The sequence below is a fragment of the Urocampus carinirostris genome, chromosome 1 (assembly GCF_059441175.1).
Source record: "Urocampus carinirostris isolate Australia breed hairy pipefish chromosome 1, RoL_Ucar_1.0, whole genome shotgun sequence".
NCBI lineage: Eukaryota > Metazoa > Chordata > Actinopteri > Syngnathiformes > Syngnathidae > Urocampus > Urocampus carinirostris.
Genome location: NC_142349.1, coordinates 35,488,454 through 35,510,220, shown reverse-complemented (window position 1 = coordinate 35,510,220; position 21,767 = coordinate 35,488,454). Strand labels below are relative to the sequence as shown.

The following is a 21,767-nucleotide window of genomic DNA, read 5'->3' as shown; positions in this document are numbered from 1 at the left end:
ATCTTACTCATCAATTGATTGGGCGATCAAGAAAGCGATATACAAATTGTAGCATGGAAAACACGTTTTGTTGTCTTCTCTTAACTTATACATTAAGTCTATGTGCTGTTCCTTTTGAATAAAAGTATCAATGGATGGGTAATGCTCCATTATGAAAAAAACATGCAGTAAGGAAAAAAAAATACTGGATAGCTTGAGTTTCCGTTAGCTTGCTAATACTATCACTAATTTCTGTTATATGTGGCCTTGGTGTGCTCCAAATCAGAATCCTTGGTCTCACTACGGCCCTCTTCCATGAGGCAAGAGAAGTGCATGCCTCACTCTGCATCAGTCCAGTATTACGTTAATTGTATTAATGATATAAATATCAATATGATGTGAAAATTCAGTGATATGGAAAAGGAAAAACCCCAAATTGTGAAGTTCAATGACAAAGAACTTGAAGAATGAATTAACTTAAAAAAACCCTCAAAAAAACATATATATATATATATATATATATATATATATATATATATATATTATACAGGGAGTGCAGGGAGTGCAGAATTATTAGGCAAGTTGTATTTTTGAGGATTAATTTTATTATTGAACAACAACCATGTTCTTAATGAACCCAAAAGTCTCATTAATATCAAAGCTGGAGTGGGGCTTTTTTAGTTTTAGCTATTTTAGGAGGATATCTGTGTGTGCAGGTGACTATTACTGTGCATAATTATTAGGCAACTCAACAAAAAACAAATGTATACCCATTTCAATTATTTATTTTCATCAGGGAAACCAATATAACAGCTCAACATTCACAAATATACATTTCTGACATTCAAAAACAAAACAAAAACAAATCAGTGACCAATATAGCCACCTTTCTTTGCAAGGACACTCAAAAGCCTGCCATCCATGGATTCTGTCAGTGCTTTGATCTGTTCACGATCAACATTGCGTGCAGCAGCAACCACAGCCTCCCAGACACTGTTCAGAGAGGTGTACTGTTTTCCCTCCTTGTAAATCTCACATTTGATGAGGGACCACAGGTTCTCTATGGGGTTGAGATCAGGTGAACAAGGAGGCCATGTCATTAGTTTTTCTTCTTTTAGACCCTTTCTTGCCAGCCACGCTGTGGAGTACTTGGATGCGTGTGATGGAGCGTTGTCCTGCATGAAAATCATGTTTTTCTTGAAGGATGCGGACTTCTTCCTGTACCACTGCTTGAAGAAGGTGTCTTCCAGAAACTGGCAGTAGGACTGGGAGTTGAGCTTGAGTCCATCCTCAACTCGAAAAGGCCCCACAAGCTCATCTTTGATGATACCAGCCCATACCAGTACCCCACCTCCACCTTGCTGGCGTCTGAGGCGGACTGGAGCTCTCTGCCCTTTACCGATCCAGCCACGGGCCCATCCATCTGGCCCATCAAGACTCACTCTCATTTCATCAGTCCATAAAACCTTAGAAAAATCCGTCTTGAGATTTTTCTTGGCCCAGTCTTGACGTTTCAGCTTGTGTGTCTTGTTCAGTGGTGGTCGTTTTTCAGCCTTTCTTACCTTGGCCATGTCTCTGAGTATTGCACACCTTGTGCTTTTGGGCACTCCAGTGATGTTGCAGCTCTGAAATATGGCAAAACTGGTGGCAAGTGGCATCTTGGCAGTTGTACGCTTGACTTTTCTCAGTTCACGGGCAGTTATTTTGCGCCTTGGTTTTTCTACACGCTTCCTGCGACCCTGTTGACTATTTTGAATGTAACGCTTGATTGTTCGATGATCACGCTTCAGAAGCTTGGCAATTTTAAGAGTGCTGCATCCCTCTGCAAGATATCTCACTATTTTTGACTTTTCAGAGCCTGTCAAGTCCCTCTTCTGACCCATTTTGCCAAAGGAAAGGAAGTTGCCTAATAATTATGCACACCTGATATAGGGTGTTGATGTCATTAGACCACACCCCTTCTCATTACAGAGATGCACATCACCTGATATGCTTAATTGGTAGTAGGCTTTCGAGCCTATACAGCTTGGAGTAAGACAACATGCATAAAGAGGATGATGTGGTCAAAATACTCATTTGCCTAATAATTCTGCACTCCCTGTATATATATAATATATTCAATGTTACAGTTCCATGATAACAGGTGAAGCCCAAGTAGTGACATTACATAACTCAGAAAAGAATATACCACAGTCCAGATGAACTTTGCAGGGTAAAATCTTTTTGTGGTTAAAAACATAACAAAACAAAACAAAACCCCATATTTGTACAGTAGAGGGAACCTATTCCTGGCGAGCCATTACATTAGTACATGTAGCTCGGAGATAAAAAGCTCCTTGTGCAAATTTACTCTGTAGAGATCCAATTCTCGAAGCCGAAAATGGTGCGTGCATAGCCAAAGCAAAGCTGGTTGTGAGAACTGTACTGCCCAGTATATAAAGGCGAGAGTCTTGCCCACAATTTCAAGGTGTCACACCAACAGACTCTGTTTTCGCTGTACATCGCTAAAGAATCCTTTACATGGAAGCTTTTTAAACAATTTAAGAGGACTGTTAAGATACTTATAGATATAAACTTACAGAAATACACTGTTATTACTCCAAAACACTAGCCGAGCACACAGAACAATTTGATTGGGTAAGCGGTAGGAGTGAGCGGAGCTATGCACACACAGCACGCTCCCCTCTCTGTCGAGCGCACCACTGCGCTAAAGAGAATAATCCTTAAACTTTTCATTTGCAGTTTTTTGTGACATACTAACAGAAGAACTCTGCCTCCACAATTTTTGAAACCCTTTTTTTATTATTTCATGAATTCAATTAATTCATCTAACGTCAAAAAGATAAATAAAATGCGCTGAAAAATTAGCTCTTGTCTTGAGAGCAGGTTTGGTGGTTTTACCGAATTTTGGTCTTAAAATATATTGTATGGTTCTTTCTCTTAAAAAAAATGTATTTAGCTATTTAGGACTCTTTGGGTCAAAAAGGTTCCTAACCCCTGCACTACACAGTGATGAGAACAGACGTGCATTGTCAATAAACAATTAAACACATTCATTTTAGATTGTAGATTTATATCAGTGCTTCAAATGATGTTTGGGGACCCTGAAATAATATATTTTGTTCCTATTTAAAAAATGTAAACCTAACTTGCAACTTGACAAATTAATCCACATTTATTGAAATCTATCAGTGCATTTGTACAGACCATGTGGTGTCTTTTAGACACCCATATTCAAAGCATTCTTCAAAACCAAAATAAATCCCAAGCTTTATGTCTTCTGCAACCATTCTGCAATCAAGACAACCCATTATGCATTATCATCTGCAATCCATGCTGGGTTTATTTGGTTCACGGTGACCAAGGTGTCTCTGGAAATATTTTCTTCTTTAAGCCTGGCTCTTTTTACAGTTTTTCAACGCATCAGCCAAGGCGTGCAGCGCCATGTCAGCATTGCTCTTCTCACAGTTGTAGCCCATCAGTCCGATCCGCATCACCTAATGGAAAGAAAGCGGTATTGGTTGAATCAATGGTTCTAATTTTTTTAAAGTGACAAATCCTTTTTGAAATACAAGCAAAATGGCCTGGTGATTGGATTCAACTACTTGTCTGTAGTCGGGAGCTGCAGTATCCAAATTGGCCGTTAGATGGTATTAGAAACCCTACGAGAGCAGACAACATGCGAGCAGATCTTTCTGGATGTTGTTGGTATTTATCGGGAGTACCTTAAGACAAAACCTTGCTCAAGACACTTCAGGAGGCCTAAAGTCCAAATGTGTATATATTCAAGAAAATCACTTTGGCTGTTTTGGAATCAAATAGGGAGGGTTGGGCTCCCAGGCAAGCTGGATGCAGAGGGAGGGGGTGCTTGAAAGACTTTTGTTTTGAAAAGAAATCTAGGACACTGACCAAGGCAAACTGGACTTCCTGTTGCGCGCTGGGGCTAATCTTCTACCCACACCAATCAATTTGAAGATCTGGGGCAATGAGCAAGCGGCATCTTGTGGTCAGTGTGGTATCAGCCTCTGCACACTGAACAACCTTATGACTAGTTGCCCAAAGGCCCTGGCAGGTCAGCGCTACCGGTAGAGACATAACAAAGTCTTCATTGAGGTCGCCAAGTGGGTCGAACTACAGAAAAGCCACACCAACAAGCAGCCACCTGAACCACTGAGGCTCACAGCCCTCCAACTCAAGGGCAGTAAAGTCCCAAAGTGAAAAAAATCCAACCACCTACTATCAATGCTGATACGCGCATCAGATTAGGATCTCCGGGCAGATCTCAAGAAGAAACTGGTCATTCCTCAGGAGGCAGTGGCAACTACCCTCCAACTGGATATGATCCTTCTTTTGTAGGAGATCAAAGTCCATCATTTTATACAAACTTACTGTTCCCTAGGAAGACAGGCTAGCAATATCTGATCAGGCTAAGCGGGCTGAGTACCAGGACATTGTGGATGAGGCGACCATCGCTGAGTAGCATGCCACCCTACGCCAAATCAAGGTTGGAATTCGAGGTTTCCCTGCCACATCTATGCGCAGTTTCCTTTAGAAGATCTGACTTAATTCGGAAAAAGTAGAGAGGGCTATCAAAGCCTCAGTAGCCGAACAAAGTTCCAGGTTGCTGTGCCTGTCAAGACGTCATAGCTAGACCTCTTCTGCAGGTTCTCACTAACTCAGCCCTTGCTGCCCCACTCAGGAGAGGTGTACATGTTAGGGGACAAAACACCTGTTACCCTGAGACACCTGCTAAAGATGCAGAATGGGTCCGTAGGAACACCACTACCCTCCACCAGTTAGAACCTTAACATCCACATTTGTATTTGCTTTCATAGCCTCTGTTGTAGCAAAGCACTTCCGGTGTTTATTTCATTTGTGCAGTACAATTGCTATTACAGTGACATCTTGTCTGTTCTAAAAAAGATAATTGATTTAAATATGACAAGCCTTTTGAATATATAATGGATTTTATGTACAAAACTTTGTCCAGAGAGAAATGAGATGGTCGAGAAAGATTTCGAAACTGGTTGAACCATTGCAGTGGTTCTGATATACAACAGGTTGCTGTGATTACAACTTGTAGAAATATTTAAAATTTTCTCATTAATCACTTAAAGCACATTAGTCAAACCCACGGCCCACGGGCCAAATATGGCCCACAACATTAGATTATGTGGTATGCGTGTCACGAGGCGTGGTGGAGTGGAAGGGGTGACCGGACCAGAACGGAGGCAGGAGGCAGGAAGGGAGAACTCAATTGCGTGACGATCCATAAGTTTTATTTAACAAAATAAAAGTCGCCCAATACTCCGGGACAAAACAGAACAGTACAGAGTTCCTCCGGCACGAACTCAACAGGACAGGGCATAACAGACGGAAAATGTTTAAAACTAAAACAGGACAAGGCATAACAGACCGGGGAATGTGTAATGAGCCAGCGCCCGCCAAACCCACAACCCAGCCTTAAGTAGCAGACCAGCAATCAGCTGATCTGCTACAGCTTGAGTTCGGGGGCGCGGCAGACTGGTCGCCACGGCGACCGTGACAATGCGAGACGATGCTGAGAGAAGCAAAAGAGAAACAACGACTTGCAGTTTTAAATATATCCACTGGATTCTGATAAAGCCAGGCACCATTTGTACAGCACCCATTGTAATGTATTTGTTGACTACTACCACTTAACCAGAAAACATTGAGGAACCCATCCTGATGTTATTTTGCTGAAATAAAGTCACGGACTTGTTTAAGGTAATACGGGGAAAAAACACTTGGGTGTCTGCAGAATTTAAAGGAAACTTTAACTTTGTTCTATAATGTCTATGAAATCCAACAGCAAAGTTCCCATATTAAGGTTAACAATTTCATACAATAAATGAAAATGAAAGCAGAAAGACGTTTTAAACAAGGAGCAATCATATAATTTAGTGTTTGCATGCTTGTTTTTGTCACTTTCCACTCTGCATTAGTTTTCCCGTGTTAAATAAACTGAAGTCGTTAAGTTTTTTTTTTAAATGCAGAGTTGATAAATACTACAAGAGATTAAGTCTTAGAGAAGGAAAAATATTGAGCTAAACCCCCACAAAATCATTTGATAATCAAATCATACACCCCTGATTGTGAGCCTCCCAAACGACCACCAGCCCTTCAACCAAGGTACAGTTTTTATGCCATTAATTTACGAGTCCTGCCCCCGTGAGAATAGCTTCTCCACCACGTGACCCCTGAGCCAAATGAGCTTGACACCTCTGACTTAAAGCAACTCTTACAGACAATTGGGATGTACAAAACCTATCCTGACAGAAGATGAAACATTGATCTAAACGGCAACGTCTACTGCTGGAGAATCTGCACAACTTTTATACTTCCATCCTTAATGCTATCTAGCTGGCCCATTGGATTAATTTTCACCTAGCCCGATGTTCCGATATTATCGCTTTAACCTCATTATGATTCTTCAAGATTGCTCACCATCCCAATAGAAGGGCCCAAGCCTCCAGTCATCTCCATCTGGTGATTTTTCATGATGTACGCCAGCAACTCCCTCCAGTCGTAGCCTTCAGGGATAGCGATGGTTGTGACGGAGGGGAGCCTCAAATCCTGTGGGGTATTTCAAAAAATGAATAACACAAAGGAAACATGTAAAGGAGAATCGCCCACTTTAAAAACAATTTTGTACATTTCCACGTATTCAATGCAGGTCCTTGTTTATGCTGTCTGCCTCACCTTGTCTGAAATAAAAAGTTTGAGGCCCAAATCTTCAAGCCCTCTGTACAGGTAGGCTGCAACTTCTTTGTGTTTTCTCCAAGATTCCTCCAGACCCTAGGGGGCGACAAGGGACAGTCACTATTGTTTTTTGTAAATTTGGGATCGGAGTACCCCGATGTGGGCAAGCTTAAAAATGCTCAATATAAAGTATTAACACATTCGGTGACATAAAAATCTAGTACACATTTCGAAAATGTCTCATTTAAACATGTGGTGGGATTTTTTTAAGGATTTCAAAGTTTTAAAATAGTGTGTGCATTTGAGTTAGAAGTCCAAACAATTGTTTGTCGAATTCCAATTTCAACGTAAGGTTGCTGGCTAATATTAACAAGGCTTCTGATTTAAAATGACACATTATTCTTTGTCTCCTACTCTGTAACTCACATTTACATGTTTTAAACTTGAATTTAGTTTCCTTCTATTATTTCTTTTAATTTTAGGTCTTACTCGCTATTTCCGTCAGTCTTCTTTTCACAAGTTCATATGAGGGTTCATATGAAGGAATTACAAACAATGGCGTTGGGGCTAAATATGACCAACCAACCACCATTTTGTGGCATTGGCATTTAAAAAATGTAAAATAGATTCTACTTTTTGAATTGGTATTATATACTTTCCAGCTTGGGTACCCAACCTTTTTGAAGTCAAGAGCTACGTTTTGTTACTGATTGGAATGAAGGCCTACCAGTTTTATAGTCTTTTGTAAGAGGAGAACTTATAGAGTTATTACTAGGTTGTAATTATCAGAAGTTTAGTTAAAATAGGCTTAGTCAACCACTGAAACTTCATGCCAGTTAGAAATCAAATTTCCTGGAAAATCACCATGACCCATCGCTGCTGAGTTATTCTGTGTTTGCGGGCTAGTCCGGTGTTCCTCGGCGCAGGTATCGCGCTGGAGGCCCGTGCTTTATAGTTTTTTCCAAATTACATTTTGAAACGAATGATTCCAAACAAACTGCTTAAAAATGGTCATTTTATGACATACAGATAATAGCTTCTTCTTGGTCTTGATCAACTCAATAAATTGTACAAGCACAAACTGGCTGCCTTGTAGAAAGATATTGTTGTAATATGATATCGTAGTATAGTACTGTCGAAATGATATGTGGATATGAATTGACTCGTTTCACGTTTTACGTTGGAATAGTAAGTAGAGATCGATTTACCCTTTCAGCCAAAATAGCCAGACTCTCTCTCAACGCAAAGAAACCTGAAACAGGGCCAGTGTGGTGGTACCTTTTGAAGAGAGGAAAAAATAACAATCATACATACATACATACATACATACATACATACATACATACATACATACATACATACATACATACATACATACATACATACATACATACATACATACATACATACATACATACATACATACATACATACATACATACATACATACATACATACATACATACATACATACATACATACATACATACATACATACATACAGACAGACAGTGGATTTCCATCGCTGTGTAGAGTTTATCATCTTACTTACATTCTGGCAGGTTTGCCATCGCACCCCCAGTAGTTGGATAAGTGAGTCATGTCAAAGAGATACGAGACTGGTTTTGTTTTCCTGTTGAACATCTTGTGGCTGTGGAGAGTTGAAAACGGTGACAGAAGTTAGTTTACTCACATTAGCAACGTTAATTGACGTCATTGACGGCACAATTTGTCAACAATTATTTACCACAAAGTAAATGGAAGAAATCAACATCAGTTGTCAATTATTTGAAAGCTCAGGGTGGGTAGGATGGAGTCAGAGTCAAAAGTTATTTTTTTTTCCTGGTGCTAAACAGTTTCTTACCATGCTCTGTCATTGAAAGAGATGGGAGCAGTGCCAGGCGGTGCGTTCAAGGCCTTCTGGGAACCCGTGTACAGGATGTCGATATCTATCCGGAACACACACACGCACACAAAACAATTAATAACATCCAATTGCAATCTGGGCGCAGAAGGTATACTGTATTTGATTTTACAAAATTCTTTATCAATCCTAAACATACTTTGTTGATCCATTAAAATAGGCGCAGCCCCGAGTGATGCAACAGTGTCTACCAGGAAAAGACAGCCGTGTCTACAAAGATAACACAGAATGTTGGAAAGAACAGACGAGCCGTATCCATTAGGACAATGAGAGAGGAGCACTAAGGGGCGCACTTTCTGCAGATGTCTCCGATGCCGTCCATTGGGTGGCACAGACCGGCAGATGACTCGCCGTGCGTTAGGAAAAACAGCACCGGCTTGTGTTTCTCAATAGCCTGCAAACGTGATGAAAGTCAGTTTAGTTTTTGTGCCTTGGGATATCATACACCCATATCAATAAGCAGTAGTTGGGCATATAGCAAACCTTTTTTCAAAAGGAGAAAATTGTTTATTTCGAGCATCAAATTCGCAGTGGTTTAGAAAGGCCAATTTTTTTAATGCTAATACATTATCCCCTTCTCCTTTGTTTTAAACCTTTCACCTGTTATTTGCTAAACCATTTCTTAGCCAATCGTCCAATATCTGATTTCTCACTCATTTGCATTGCGTTTTTTACCAAAGCATTTTTTGAGGAGGCTCGCTCTATTGTGGGTTCACAATCCAACTGAGTCTCTTTCCACAGTGAATTTTGTCCATTGCATTCTTTATCCCCTGCAAAGAAAGCTCTACAGTATCATACCAGTCTATTTTATACGTTTTGTTTTTGCTGTAAAAATAAATTCTCCAAGATAAAAACATGTTTAAATAAAAAAAAAAAACATTATTTGATAGACTGAGCTGGTTTTGCTCATATTGGCTCCAATATGGACCACCTCGATTACTGGTAGCAGACCACAACATCATTGTCGATTGCATACGTGTCAACGTACATTCGACGTTTTTGATCATTTCAAATTGTGTACTCTGAATAACAATTTTGTACAGCAAAAAAAAAAACACTTTTTTTGTGTTTGACCAATCTTGTTCAGTCAGTTTTGTCACTGGTAAATTGCTGATATTGTCACGTTACACCAATACATGTTATCCTCAATCAAGCCATTATCTTTTGCGCATATTCCTAACCAAATCCTTGGTTTTGTTCTACATAATCTGCTTGAGTAAATAGGTTCTGCGTTGTATTTGTAAGGTTAATTATTTGTAGTAAAGGGAATTGCAATCATTAATGAGGAGAGCAATTGCATACCTGTCAACCTGTATGTTTTTGCCGTACAAAGTACGTTTATTATGCATTTTAAGAAGTGTACGACGTACAAGAAAATCCGTATGGAAAAACGCAAATTTGTCAATTATGGGTACCATCCGGTATACACTGACTATCACGAAACGGCAAATCAATCAAGTCAAATGAGTTCGAGTTGTGTAGTTAAAGGAAGTCCGTCTCTTTTTAGAGAACCGTCTTTTTCGTCTCAACTCATTAAAGAGAGCCGGCTCTCAAACGGCTCACTTGCTTTGATGCATTATATTACAAATTGTTATGTTGTATAAAGAAGTTAAGAAAAAAAAGGAAGTTAAAAGGATAAAATGAAAAAAGACCAACAATAATTTAATCCAGAAAATTAATTGATAATTTGAATAAGAAAATGTATTATTCTACTTAATTATATTTGCATGTATTTTTTCCTTCTACAGTGAACGTCCAAGCTACTTAATTTTTGAACTTTTTTTATAATAAACCTCATTCATGTCGAGCAACTCGGGATCTCACAACAAAATGTTAATTAACAATATGTATTATATAACGAAACACATGTACAATATACAATGTTAAACTACATAAACACGTTTGAAAAAAAAATATGGTGTAAGATTATTTTGTATTTTGTAAGGGAAAATACGACAGTTTGTAAGGACATGGAGCCCTGGAGGTTGACAGGTATGCAATTGGCAGAGGTTGACGGGTATGAGATTGCTCATATTATCGCTGTACTTTCATAGTCTCTCTTGCTGTGAGTAAATTGTTGCCGCGTTGTGTTTGTTATGTCTATCATCACTTAAGAAGAGGAAGTGCGATCATTAATAAGGGCAATATTGGCTGAGCTTGACAGGTATGCAGTATTACCAAGTGTGTAGGTTTGGTCTTGACAGGGACATGACACATAATCACATAATATTGTTGGGGACAAATCAATGATTGCTTGATATTTGTGGGGATATTGTCATGATTACCGATTGAGAGCACCTGTGACTGCTCAATTGGCGCCAACAGCCTGGAAAGCTGATTGGCTGATGCTCTCTTTTTAAACCCCCGGCTTCCACAAAGAAGCCGTCAGATCGTTTTGCGAACCGTTGCCACCAGCTCAGTAAACTTTATTGTCCAACTGCCCTGTTTTTCTCTGCCTGACCTTTGTTGCCAACCTGTTTCCGGACCTGACTTCGCCCCGTTCTGCCTGCCTGTTAACTGACCTGTTTTGTCCCGTTACCTGCCTGCCTTCTGCTACCGACCTTGTTTATGAACTCGACACCGCCTTTGATCTCCAGTCCCGGCCAAGGACTTGCCATTCTCGCCTGTCTCCGATCCTCCTCACCAGACAAGGAAGTGCCACGTCCGCTCCTCTTGTCCGTCAGCCATCGGATCGTGGAAGCAAGCCCTGCTCTCCCTCTTTATCAATAAAAACTGAAAAAACGAGCGCTATTGGGTCCCGTCTCCGTTCCTGGTTCGTGACAGATATGTCTCCTCCGTCCATGCCAAAACTACACACTTGTATATTACTACAGCTAACTGTGATTCCTCTTTTAAGACATTTAAGAAATGATTATTTTCCAATTATTTGGATGTCGGTTGCTGTAACTTGGTTTTATTTATTCATTGCTGCATATTTATCTGATATTTCCTCTTTATACTACCTTGTCAGAATGAGTTCAATTTCTAAGACGGATGTACGAGTCTGCTCTTTGTTCTCATACAGTAAGACGACTGCTACACTGCATTACAAGAAGAGCTGTGACGCTTGTCACTGTATTTAACTGGTATTGTTTTACAATTGAAATTCCAACCATACTGCCCCCATGTGACTAAGATGCGTTTCCCAGAAGAGAAAGCTCAAAGACACACAACGGTCTTGTTTAATTCTTTACAATGAAGTGCATTTATCATCGACCTGTCATTTAAAAAGGAACCGGGGACCAGAGTACTTTGCATTAAGAATGTAATCACTGAACGAGGTCAACTCCTATCTCAAAGCACCACTGTGCTGGAAAAAAAATGTCTTTATTCTTACCTGTTCAATTTCTTTATTGCTGAAATAATTTCCCGGTGTTTTCTCAAGTTTATGTACTTTTGCACCTGCAAGATAAGACCATTAATTGGCATTCATGCGGAGGGGATTGTGTATTCAAAAGCAAGTGCGTAAATCATACCCATTCTCTCTGCGATTTCTGCCACGCGCTCGCCCCAAATCCCGTTGATGGCGATGAGGACGCTCTCACCGGGCTCCACCGTGTTAAACACGGCACACTCCATAGCAGCGTGGCCCGAGCCGCTCATAGAAATCGTCATGTTGTTCTCGGTCTGGAAGGCGTACTGGATCCCTTTTTTTATGTCGTTCATAATCTAAACACACAAACAAATAGGGCATTTCAAATGTTAGATTCATGTATCACTTCCTGCAGTGCTAGGGTCTCAAACTTTATGATTTGTTTGTCAAAGTCAGGGTGCGTTTGGGCTGAATCGTTTTTCCACAAGAATACATTTTACTGTTGCTTAATGTCTCTGAGAAAATTCACTTCACTGAATAAGATTTTAAAAGAAAAAATTGAGAATCAATCAATCAATCAATCAATCAATCAAGCAATCAAGCAATCATTTAATCAATCAATCAATCAAGTCAAGTCAAGTCACGTTAAACTACAGACTATTATGACACCATCACCTGATCTAAAACCTACATGAGGGCAAATAATACACAGATGCACAGATATTGTCAACATAAAATATAGGTTATGCGTATACTATAGAATAGAAGTATGTTTTAAGCGTTGATTTAACAATCAATCATTTAATCAATCGTTTAATCAATCAATCAATTAATCAATCAATCAATGATTTGTGTGGGCTGCACTTAAACTTTCAAGTATGACCACGGGGTTCGCAATTGACCAGACCGAGAGTTTAAGACCCATGCTCTAGGAGAGGGGTGTCAAACTCGTTTAAGCTCAAGGGGGACACGGTAGAAAAAAAAATCTAATGTAGATCGAAAAGAAAGAGGGAGGGAGATAGAGAAAGGGGAAAGTAAAAGAGAAAATGAATGAAAAAGAAAGATTGAAAAAGTGAAAGAGAAAGCGAAATAGAAAGAGAGAAAGAAATATATAAGGAAAAGTGAGAGAGAGTGAGAAAGAGAAATAGAGAGTACGAGAAAGAAAGGGAGAAAAATAGAGAGAAGAGAGAAAAGAAAGAAAGGGTGATATAGAGATAAAGAAGCGAGACAAGGGGAGAGAGAAAGAGAAAAGAGAAAAGAAAAAGAGACAGTGAGAGAGAAAAAGAGAGAGTCAAAAAGAGAAGAAAAGGAAAGATAAAGAGAAAAGAGAAAAAAGAAGAAAGGTGTGTTTGCGAGAGCGTGAGAGAGGCAGGGAAAGACAGAATGAAAGTAAGAGATAAAAAGAGAGAGAAAGAGAGAGAAATTAAGCTACAGTTGCTTTAGAAGTGGTTTACTCTGTCTTTGGCGACATCGAGTGGAGAGAAAGAGAGAAGAAAAGAGAAATATAGAGAAAAGAAATAGTCAGAGGGAGTGAGAGAGAAAGAAAAAATAGAGAGAAATAAAGCTACGGTTGCATTGGGAGTGGCTTGGCCTGTCTTTGGCGACGTCCAGTGGACAAATTTAAAATTGCAGCAATTTTTTTTTCTCGCCCATTTTTTCAGGGTTGTTCAACCTGTGGCTAAGCTCTAGTGGTTTATTAAAGAATTGCCGCTTAATGTCAGTACAGTTGAGTTTTATATAAATTAAAGTGAGATACTTGTGGATTTAATTGCGAAAGATTTCTTTCTGTCAGTCATTAAATCAGTCGTGATACATTTGATAAATGAATCCTACGCGTTAATTTGATCCACAAAACACGTTTTAAGCCTCCCTACCAGTCTAATAACTACAATTCAATTAATATATTTTGTATGTATCAATTAAGCGGCAAAATATATTTGCTCATATCCATTTCAGAGGGTGGCAATTTTGAAGGCGAGTTCAAAGTTGCTAAAATCGAGGTGACAACCAATCACAACTCAGCTTCAGAAAACCGATGAGCTGCGATTGGTTGTTAAACGATCTCGGAGTAATTTTGACGCCGTTGGTGTAAATGACACGGGTGGGGTTTGCTTCTTCATTTATATTTATATACACAAAATTATTTTTAAAATTCTGAATACTTTACAATATTTGATATTTTAGATGGAAAGCATCAGTCAGTTTTTGAGCAAGGGGGATGTTTAATTACCCAAAATTGTCAGTGAAGTAAAATTGATAATAGTTTAGATACAGCAAAACCACAGTCAACATAATAGACGAATTAATTTATTTGCATTTGTTTCCCTCATTAATCCCACTACACACAAAAGGAGGATTTAATACGTAAACAGTAGCGGTAAAAATAATCATTCAACATCGACCTATCCGTATTATTTTATTAAGTGATTAAGTTTTTAACATGATACGATATTTATTATCTGAGTACACACATTAAACCGGTGGTACTTTGCCTGGTCTGGTTCAGGAAATCGACCAATTTGATCTTAGCAACAACAACTTGTTAATTATTTGCAAAAATCAGACCGCTGCTGAGTGACTAACTATGCCAGTGATCAGCAGAGTAACTATAATATTCTTTTGATCAGGAGGGGGCAGCAGGAGTTCTATTCTACTAGAACATTTTTGAAATACTCTAAATGGTAAAAATGTTCAACAGGCATTTCATTTTGCTAGTTTTTAGCATTACTTGAATACAATTATTGTTATCAAAGCAAAATACAAACCATCAAAATGAATTAACTTACTATCGGTTGCCTGTGTTGAGGATTGAAGAGTAAAAAAAAAGACAAATAAAAAGGAGCCCAAATTCATCTTTTGCTTTGTTCTTTAGTTTCTTTCTTTCTTTCTTTCTTTCTTTCTTTCTTTCTTTCTTTCTTTCTTTCTTTCTTTCTTTCTTTCTTTCTTTCTTTCTTTCTTTCTTTCTTACATTCTTTCTTTCTTTCTTTCTTTCATTCTTTCTTTCTTTCCTTCTTTCTTTCCTTCTTTCTTTTTTTTAGATACATTTATACTTAGACTTTTACATTGTGTGTTGGCAGACTGCCTCAAGATTTCTTTTTTTTCTAAAAGTGTTCCTTGGCTCAAAAAAGATTGACAAACGGTGCTTTAAAAATTGTTCATCTAGTGTTAAGCAAGTTTAATTGAGTTTAAGACAGAATTACAACAATAAAATACAATAAAAACAATCCAGATAACAACTACCATTCAAATAATAATGCAATCATAAATATCTGTTATTATGTTCTATTACTATTATTATTTTCATTTGTACCTCGATCACGTGTCTATTGAACAACATGATTATTTTCTGGTGTCGGATGTAAATTTTTGCCCGAAAACAGTTTTGGAATGAATGACAAATTAAAAAATGTAATTAAATCAAAAAAAATATCCTTCGCTTAGTTAAAAAATCAGGCATTACCTCATACATTTCTGGATGCAGGTGACCAATGATAGGCTTGGCCCCCGCTGCAAGGACACGCGGGGGGACGTTGGAGGGGCCCGGTCCGAACAAGTAGCGCAGGGGTGCCTCGAGCGGCCTCAGCATGCAAGCGGGCGGGGGGATCGGGACGGACGCCATGGAGCGCTGCTCCGAGCGCCCCTCAAGGGCCGCGGCCACCTGCCGGGCCAGGAGCCCGCTCTGCCGGCTGAACAGGGTCCGCTGCATCATGGTTTTCCACCAGCCAAGTCAGACTGAAGCCGAGCTCAGAGAAACGTGCCTGTTTTGACCAAAGGTTTGCAAAGACAACAGGTCTTTGACCTCTTGGGCACGGGGCGGCGTGCGTCATTGGAGGGAAGGCTTACACTTCCCTTGGATGTTGACGTGCATACATTGCACTTTTGGTCGACGGGACTCACCTTTGTTTTCTCTTGTTTTGTTCTTTTAAATCGTGCGTCAGCATTATTAGTGACAAATGTGACAAAAATGGCACAAATCAATGACAAAAACGAGCATGACGTGATCGACTTGACCATTATTCAGCGATTTGAGTGCCACGCTCGTTTTAAGAATATGGTGTCAAAATCTAGGATGAGAAGTGGTAAATTTTACTACTTTATTTCAATCTTATTATTTTCCTCACAAGTCTCTGCACAGTACATTCTTTTCAAAATCTTCTTTACTCTGTTCTTTTAAACCAGGCGTAATAAACATACAGCCTGCAGGCCGGACCTGACAGCTGGATGATTCAATCCATTTCTGAGTAGAAGAAGGGTTTTGTAGACACAGTTGACCACTAAAAACATATTTACTAGAATATCACAATAACATAACGCTGCTGAGCTATTTCCTGAAAAGGTACGCAGGGACCTCAGCTTTCCCTAGGGGTACGTTGGAGACCCCTTCTCTTGGTAATTTCTGTCAAAAGTCACAATTTTTCTTTTTAATTGTAAACCAAATGCTCCTTATGGGTGCTAGAGGGCAAGAAACGATATACTCTCAGCTTTAGTTAGCCTGGAAGTTTGATGTCATGTTAAGTCATGGTTATTTGTACAATCTTAATCTCAATAATGTATAAGTCTCAGAGGGCTACTTGAAAAACTCAAAAACTCCGGTATGAAGAAAATAAAGAACACCCTACTAGGATGACCATGCGGTAATATATGTTGCAAGGTCATCAACAGACAATACACAGTCATCATCAACATAAAATATAGGTAAAAACTAATCTTATTGCCATGCACTGACAAAACCTTCAATTTGCATTCATTTTTATTCATTTTAAAACATTATGAAAATCAAGGAAAACATATTTTTTCATAACTCCCACTTGAGTTTGTATAGCGTGGTGTGTTGGTTCAGGTTTAAAACTGCATTCACTCCACTGTTAAAATAAACCACTTAACACATTCAATGCCAAACATAAAATCATTTTTTTCTCTCTGTTTGCGAATAAATGGGTTATGCTTAGAAAAGATTTCTTAACATCCAATATTATTACATGTACGGTAGGCAACTAAAGTCGGATGAATGATAAAGCATAATGTTCAAAACTACGGTAAGATTATGTAAAACTGCACAATGGTTGTTAAGTATTACAAATCAGAAAAATAGGTTCTAGATTGGGCTTTCACGTTATTTATATGTTAAATATATTCATGAACAAAAATCACAACTGAAGATACAGTTGAGGGTCATCTGCGTAGTAATGGAAACTGATACCTGATACTATACTAGCGAATAATATCACCCAAAGGAAGCATGTAAATGCTGAAAAGAAGGGGGCCAAGTACTGAACCCTGCGGAACACCACAGGTAAGACTAAAGGGTTCAGATGTAATTTCACAATATTTAACACAATGTGTCCTATTTGAGAGACCAATCCATTTTTCCCAGCTGATCTTGTAAGATATTATGGTCCACAGTGAAAAAGGCAGCACTAAGGTCCAGCAGCAGCAACAGTGATGAAGCGCCGGCGTCCATTGCCAGTAGAAGATCATTGGTTACCTCAACCAGGGCTGTCTCAGTAAAGGGTTTAGCCCTGAATCCTGATTGCATTGATTAAAAAAGATTATTCTCAGTCATTAAAATCATTCAATTGTTGCGCCACAAACTTTTCAAGTACTTTAGAAACAGGTAGGTTTCATCAGATGGTGTAATTATCATCTGTAGTTGCTCTGTGCAGCCATTTGACACTCCTTGTGATTAAGGGCTATACAAAAGAACATGACTTGACATGACTTTTTCATATCAACCCAAGTCTAATAATGTTGGACTGCGGCCATGCCTTTCTTTTTCAAATTTTGCAACTGGCAATTAATTGAAGCAACTTGAAACTACTTTGCTTAACATACTGATTGTATTCATCTGATATATTGCCTATTTTCTCTGGACTGTCATTGGCTCGTTAAAAGAGGAGGCTCCCCCTCATTCGACCAATCGACTGATAGAAATACACAAAACACAGAACACACCAATGACTTGGGCGCACATGATGGTCAACTCTTTCAAAACAGTTGTTCAGTTTTTTGCCCTGAAATTGTTACGCAATTTACATCAAAATACTTTTTTACGTCTGGATCAAGAAATAAAGTTCAAAAACAAATACAATCACATACCTTATGCTAAATTAATGTTGTTAAAAAAATCTCACTTTGTGACATTATTTAATCAACTCTGAAACTTTTGTCGTTCAGTTGTTTTGTCATTAGTTACAGAGCGTTGTCCTTATCTATGTCTGGCTGGGTAAATAATTAGACCTTTGGTAAATAAGTCGGTGCTGTTGTTACCCTGCAGTGATCCGGCCTTTGCTCTGGACACAAGACGTGAAAAGTGGCCAAGCAGAGCAGGAAGGATGACTACACACCGTGTCGATAGCAGCTCGCCAATTTTGCGCACTCACATTGTTTGATGCAGTTCATCGTGTCGCCCTTTTTCTATTTGAAGCCCATTCAGTCGAACACCTATGCGCGCATCGAGAGTAGGGGAAAAGGGCGACTTTGGTTCAGTTCGGGCTTCAAAAATAAGCTACACGAATACAAAACTAAATATTCAGATTCAGATTCAGATTCAGATCTACTTTATTGTCATTCTAGTACACGTGTATACAGAACGAAATGTCGATGCATCTGACCCCCACAGTTTCCTTGAATGTACAGATATAAATAATGTTGTATTGTATTTTGGCTACGTGTAGTATTTTACCATAGTGCCGATAGTGCAAGAAGAGTAGCTAACCAGATGTGCAATATGGGCAGTCAGGTTAACAAGTCAGGTACACAGTAACATTAACACTGTAACAATAACGCTGTAATTACAATAGTGCAGAGAGCAATGTGCAAGGAGTGGCAAGCTATAAAAAAAACTGCCAGTAGTGCAAAAGTCAGATTAGCAGCCGTTTAGATTTAAGTTAACTATATGTTAGATTGACCATTTAACAGTCTAATGGCCAGGGGGACTAGACTATTGCGGAGCCTGGTGGTCCTGCACCGCACACTGCAGTACCTCTTCCCAGAGGCTAGCAGAGTGAACAGTCCATGATGGGGGTGAGAGGGGTCCCCGGTAATGTTTTTAGCATGGGATAGGCAGTGCTTCTGGCCAATGTCCTGAATGGAGGGAAGTGTAGTCCCGATTATTTTCTCTGCTGTCCTCGTTACCCTCCTCACACTACCCCAGTCGGTAGCGCTGCAGCCTCCACACCACACAGAGATACAGCTGGTCAGGATACTCTCTATGGTGCCCCTGTAGAATGTAATGAGGGAGGGTGGGGGCAGGTGGGCTCTCCTCATCCTCCGCAGGAAGTACAGGCGCTGCTGTGCCCTCTTCACCAGTGATGCAGTGTTTACGGACCAGGTGAGTTTGTTTGTAATGTGCACCCCTAGGAACTTGATACTGCTGACAACCTCCACAGCCTTGTTGTTGATGCAAAGTGGGGCATGGTTGGGCTGGTTTTTCCTAAAGTCGACAATGATCTCTTTAGTTTTGTCGACATTCAGGACCAGGCTGTTGTCCCTGCACCAGCCCACCAACTGCTCCACCTCCTCTTTGTAGGCCAGGTCGTTGTCATCCCTGATGAGGCCCACCACTGTTGTGTCGTCAGCATACTTCACGATGTGGTTTGTGGCGGACCTAGGGACGCAGTCGTGTGTCATCAAGGTGAACAGCAAGGGGCTTAGGACGCAGCCTTGGGGGGAGCCCGTGCTGAGGTAGATGACATCTGAACTGTTCTGACCTATCCGCACTGAAAAAGCTCGGCGGGTCTCCCGGGTAGTAATATCTAAAGTCAAGATTTTTGAAGAAATATTTTTTCAAACCGAGTTCTTTCTTACTGCTTGACTGATTTTCGATCTACAATGAATCTTGAACTACTAGAATCTTTTGGGCAGAATTATCCCGAGGAGGCAGATGGAACATTGGACTGCATTAGCATGGCTCTCACCTGCACCTTCAACCGCTGGGGAACACTCCTGGCGGTAGGCTGCAACGATGGGCGAATTGTCATCTGGGACTTTCTGACACGTGGAATTGCAAAAATTATCAGCGCTCATATTCACCCTGTCTGCTCCTTATGTTGGAGCCGAGATGGCCACAAGCTGGTGAGCGCTTCTACAGACAACATTGTGTCGCAGTGGGACGTGCTAACAGGTGACTGTGACCAGCGGTTTCGCTTTCCCTCACCTATCCTCAAGCTTCAGTGTCACCCCAGAGACATGGACAAAGTGCTTGTCTGTCCAATGAAATCTGCCCCTGTGCTGCTCACGCTTTCGGACTCCAAGCATGTAGTCCTGCCAGTAGACGATGACTCTGATCTCAATATCAAGCATAGTGCTCAAAAACAGGGACCTCATATATATATTTTTTTGCTTTCATCCTAAAAATAAAAAATAGTATAGAATTACTACAAATACGACTACAAAAATACTATATTACAAAATACTTTTACAGAATTATTTACTACTATGGAAATACTACAAAAATCTACAAAAATACTGCTTTGGAAATACATCAATTATACTTCTACTGAAGTACTAAAAACATACCAATACGTAATTAAAAAAAAAAACTACTAGCGGAATATGATATTTTTGATAATGCAGAGAGGTGAGAGCTTACAACAACGACTTCTATTTCTAGAATGAACGACTTTTGACTTTTTTTTTGTTTGTATTTAATCCTTATACGATTATTTTTTTCATCATACGAGTTTGTATTCTTTGGTCAGCGGTTGAGACAGATTCACCTGATCATGCCATCCCAGGGAAATCAAATCATGAGCGTATGTACAGTATAAACATCATAGGCAGTGAACGAATTGAGGTAAGAGTGATGAGGATTACCTAAATTTATACATTTCATGGTGTAAGAGAAATACTCATAATAATCGGTTATTCAAAAATAGCAATCAGAATAGACCAACTTTTCAACATTCCGGTCAATATCGTTAGTTGTACACTGAGGTTTTTGAGAATTTCCTTGCCCGCATGCTGGTTTAAGATCAGGTAATTGTGTAATTTTGTAACTGTAATCCTGTTCAGTCCTTTGAGACATTTTTGTGATTAAGGGCTATATAAATAAATTTGACTTGACTTGACTTGACACGTATAAAATTCAGATGAAAAATAATTAAGTATGCCAAATACTTCGACGTCGGTGTTGTGAATTTGTGTCCAGTGGAGTCCTTCCTTATGCTTACTGCATAACAGAAAACAATACCAAGTCATCTGTGAAAATCACCTTTGCACTCTATAAGTCTTCAACTTAGTAAACAGGACCTCGGTTTTCAGGGAAATGTTGACAACTTCTCTGTAGCTTGAGTATGCTCTCCTGTTTCACGTGTATATTATTCCAAAACCATAAAAGGACCAACTCATTTTGTAGCGTAGATCACTGTTTCGCAGTCTTATAAGTTTGAAAATGTTCACTGATCACCTCCAGATAAAAATATTGCTTGCCCCTTCATGCATTTTGACTGTTCCATTGGACTTAAATTGCTACCGTAGACATATTGAAAATATACTGTAAGTGAATTATTAAAAAACTTTGGCACAACATTTGAGCTTTAATCATTAATAAGAGACGAAAAACATGAAATATATAGACGTAACTCAACACATTAGTATGTACTCAAGAAGTCTTAGGAGAAATTACCCAATTGCAGATTTGGACAATTCTAGAGACTCCTATTGGTCCGAAATTTTGAGTATCACGTCGTATAATAGGAATTGCAACATTGATGGCTTTCTTACTTTTGTTAAAAGCAAACTTTATGGCGATAATGTGATGTCCTTTGACCTATTAAAAGGGCTGCACAGACTATTGCAAACTACCGACTTTTATTACACCATCCCCTG

The 21,767-nt window shown here is 39.4% G+C and overlaps 1 protein-coding gene and 1 pseudogene across 1 annotated transcript; one reads left to right on the top strand and one right to left on the bottom strand.

The window, feature by feature from the left end:
• Nucleotides 1–3,128: 3,128 nt before the first annotated feature.
• Nucleotides 3,129–15,704, bottom strand: agxtb (alanine--glyoxylate aminotransferase b). The gene is made up of 11 exons (XM_088336841.1): nt 15,400–15,704; nt 12,103–12,295; nt 11,964–12,028; nt 8,920–9,020; nt 8,766–8,836; nt 8,567–8,651; nt 8,255–8,353; nt 7,911–7,980; nt 6,703–6,798; nt 6,448–6,576; nt 3,129–3,476 (listed from the first exon to the last, which is right to left on the bottom strand). The coding sequence occupies exons 1-11, from the start codon at nt 15,646–15,648 to the stop codon at nt 3,369–3,371; spliced, it is 1,266 nt and encodes a 421-aa protein (XP_088192967.1). The 5' UTR covers nt 15,649–15,704; the 3' UTR covers nt 3,129–3,368.
• A 4,065-nt stretch (nt 15,705–19,769) lies between these two features.
• LOC148374468 (retinoblastoma-binding protein 5 pseudogene) lies at nt 19,770–21,116 on the top strand (annotated as a pseudogene).
• The last annotated feature ends 651 nt before the right edge of the window (nt 21,117–21,767 follow it).

Excerpts from the sequence above, each read along its gene's own strand:
- agxtb (XM_088336841.1), bottom strand. The coding sequence starts at position 15,648 with ATGATGCAGCGGACCCTGTTCAGCCGGCAGAGCGGGCTCCTGGCCCGG. Across the intron at positions 8,354-8,566 it reads TCTTTCAATGACAGAGCATG|CCACAAGATGTTCAACAGGA; the intron begins GTAAGAAACTGT and ends AACTCTCCACAG. Across the intron at positions 6,577-6,702 it reads AACTTTTTATTTCAGACAAG|GATTTGAGGCTCCCCTCCGT; the intron begins GTGAGGCAGACA and ends AATACCCCACAG.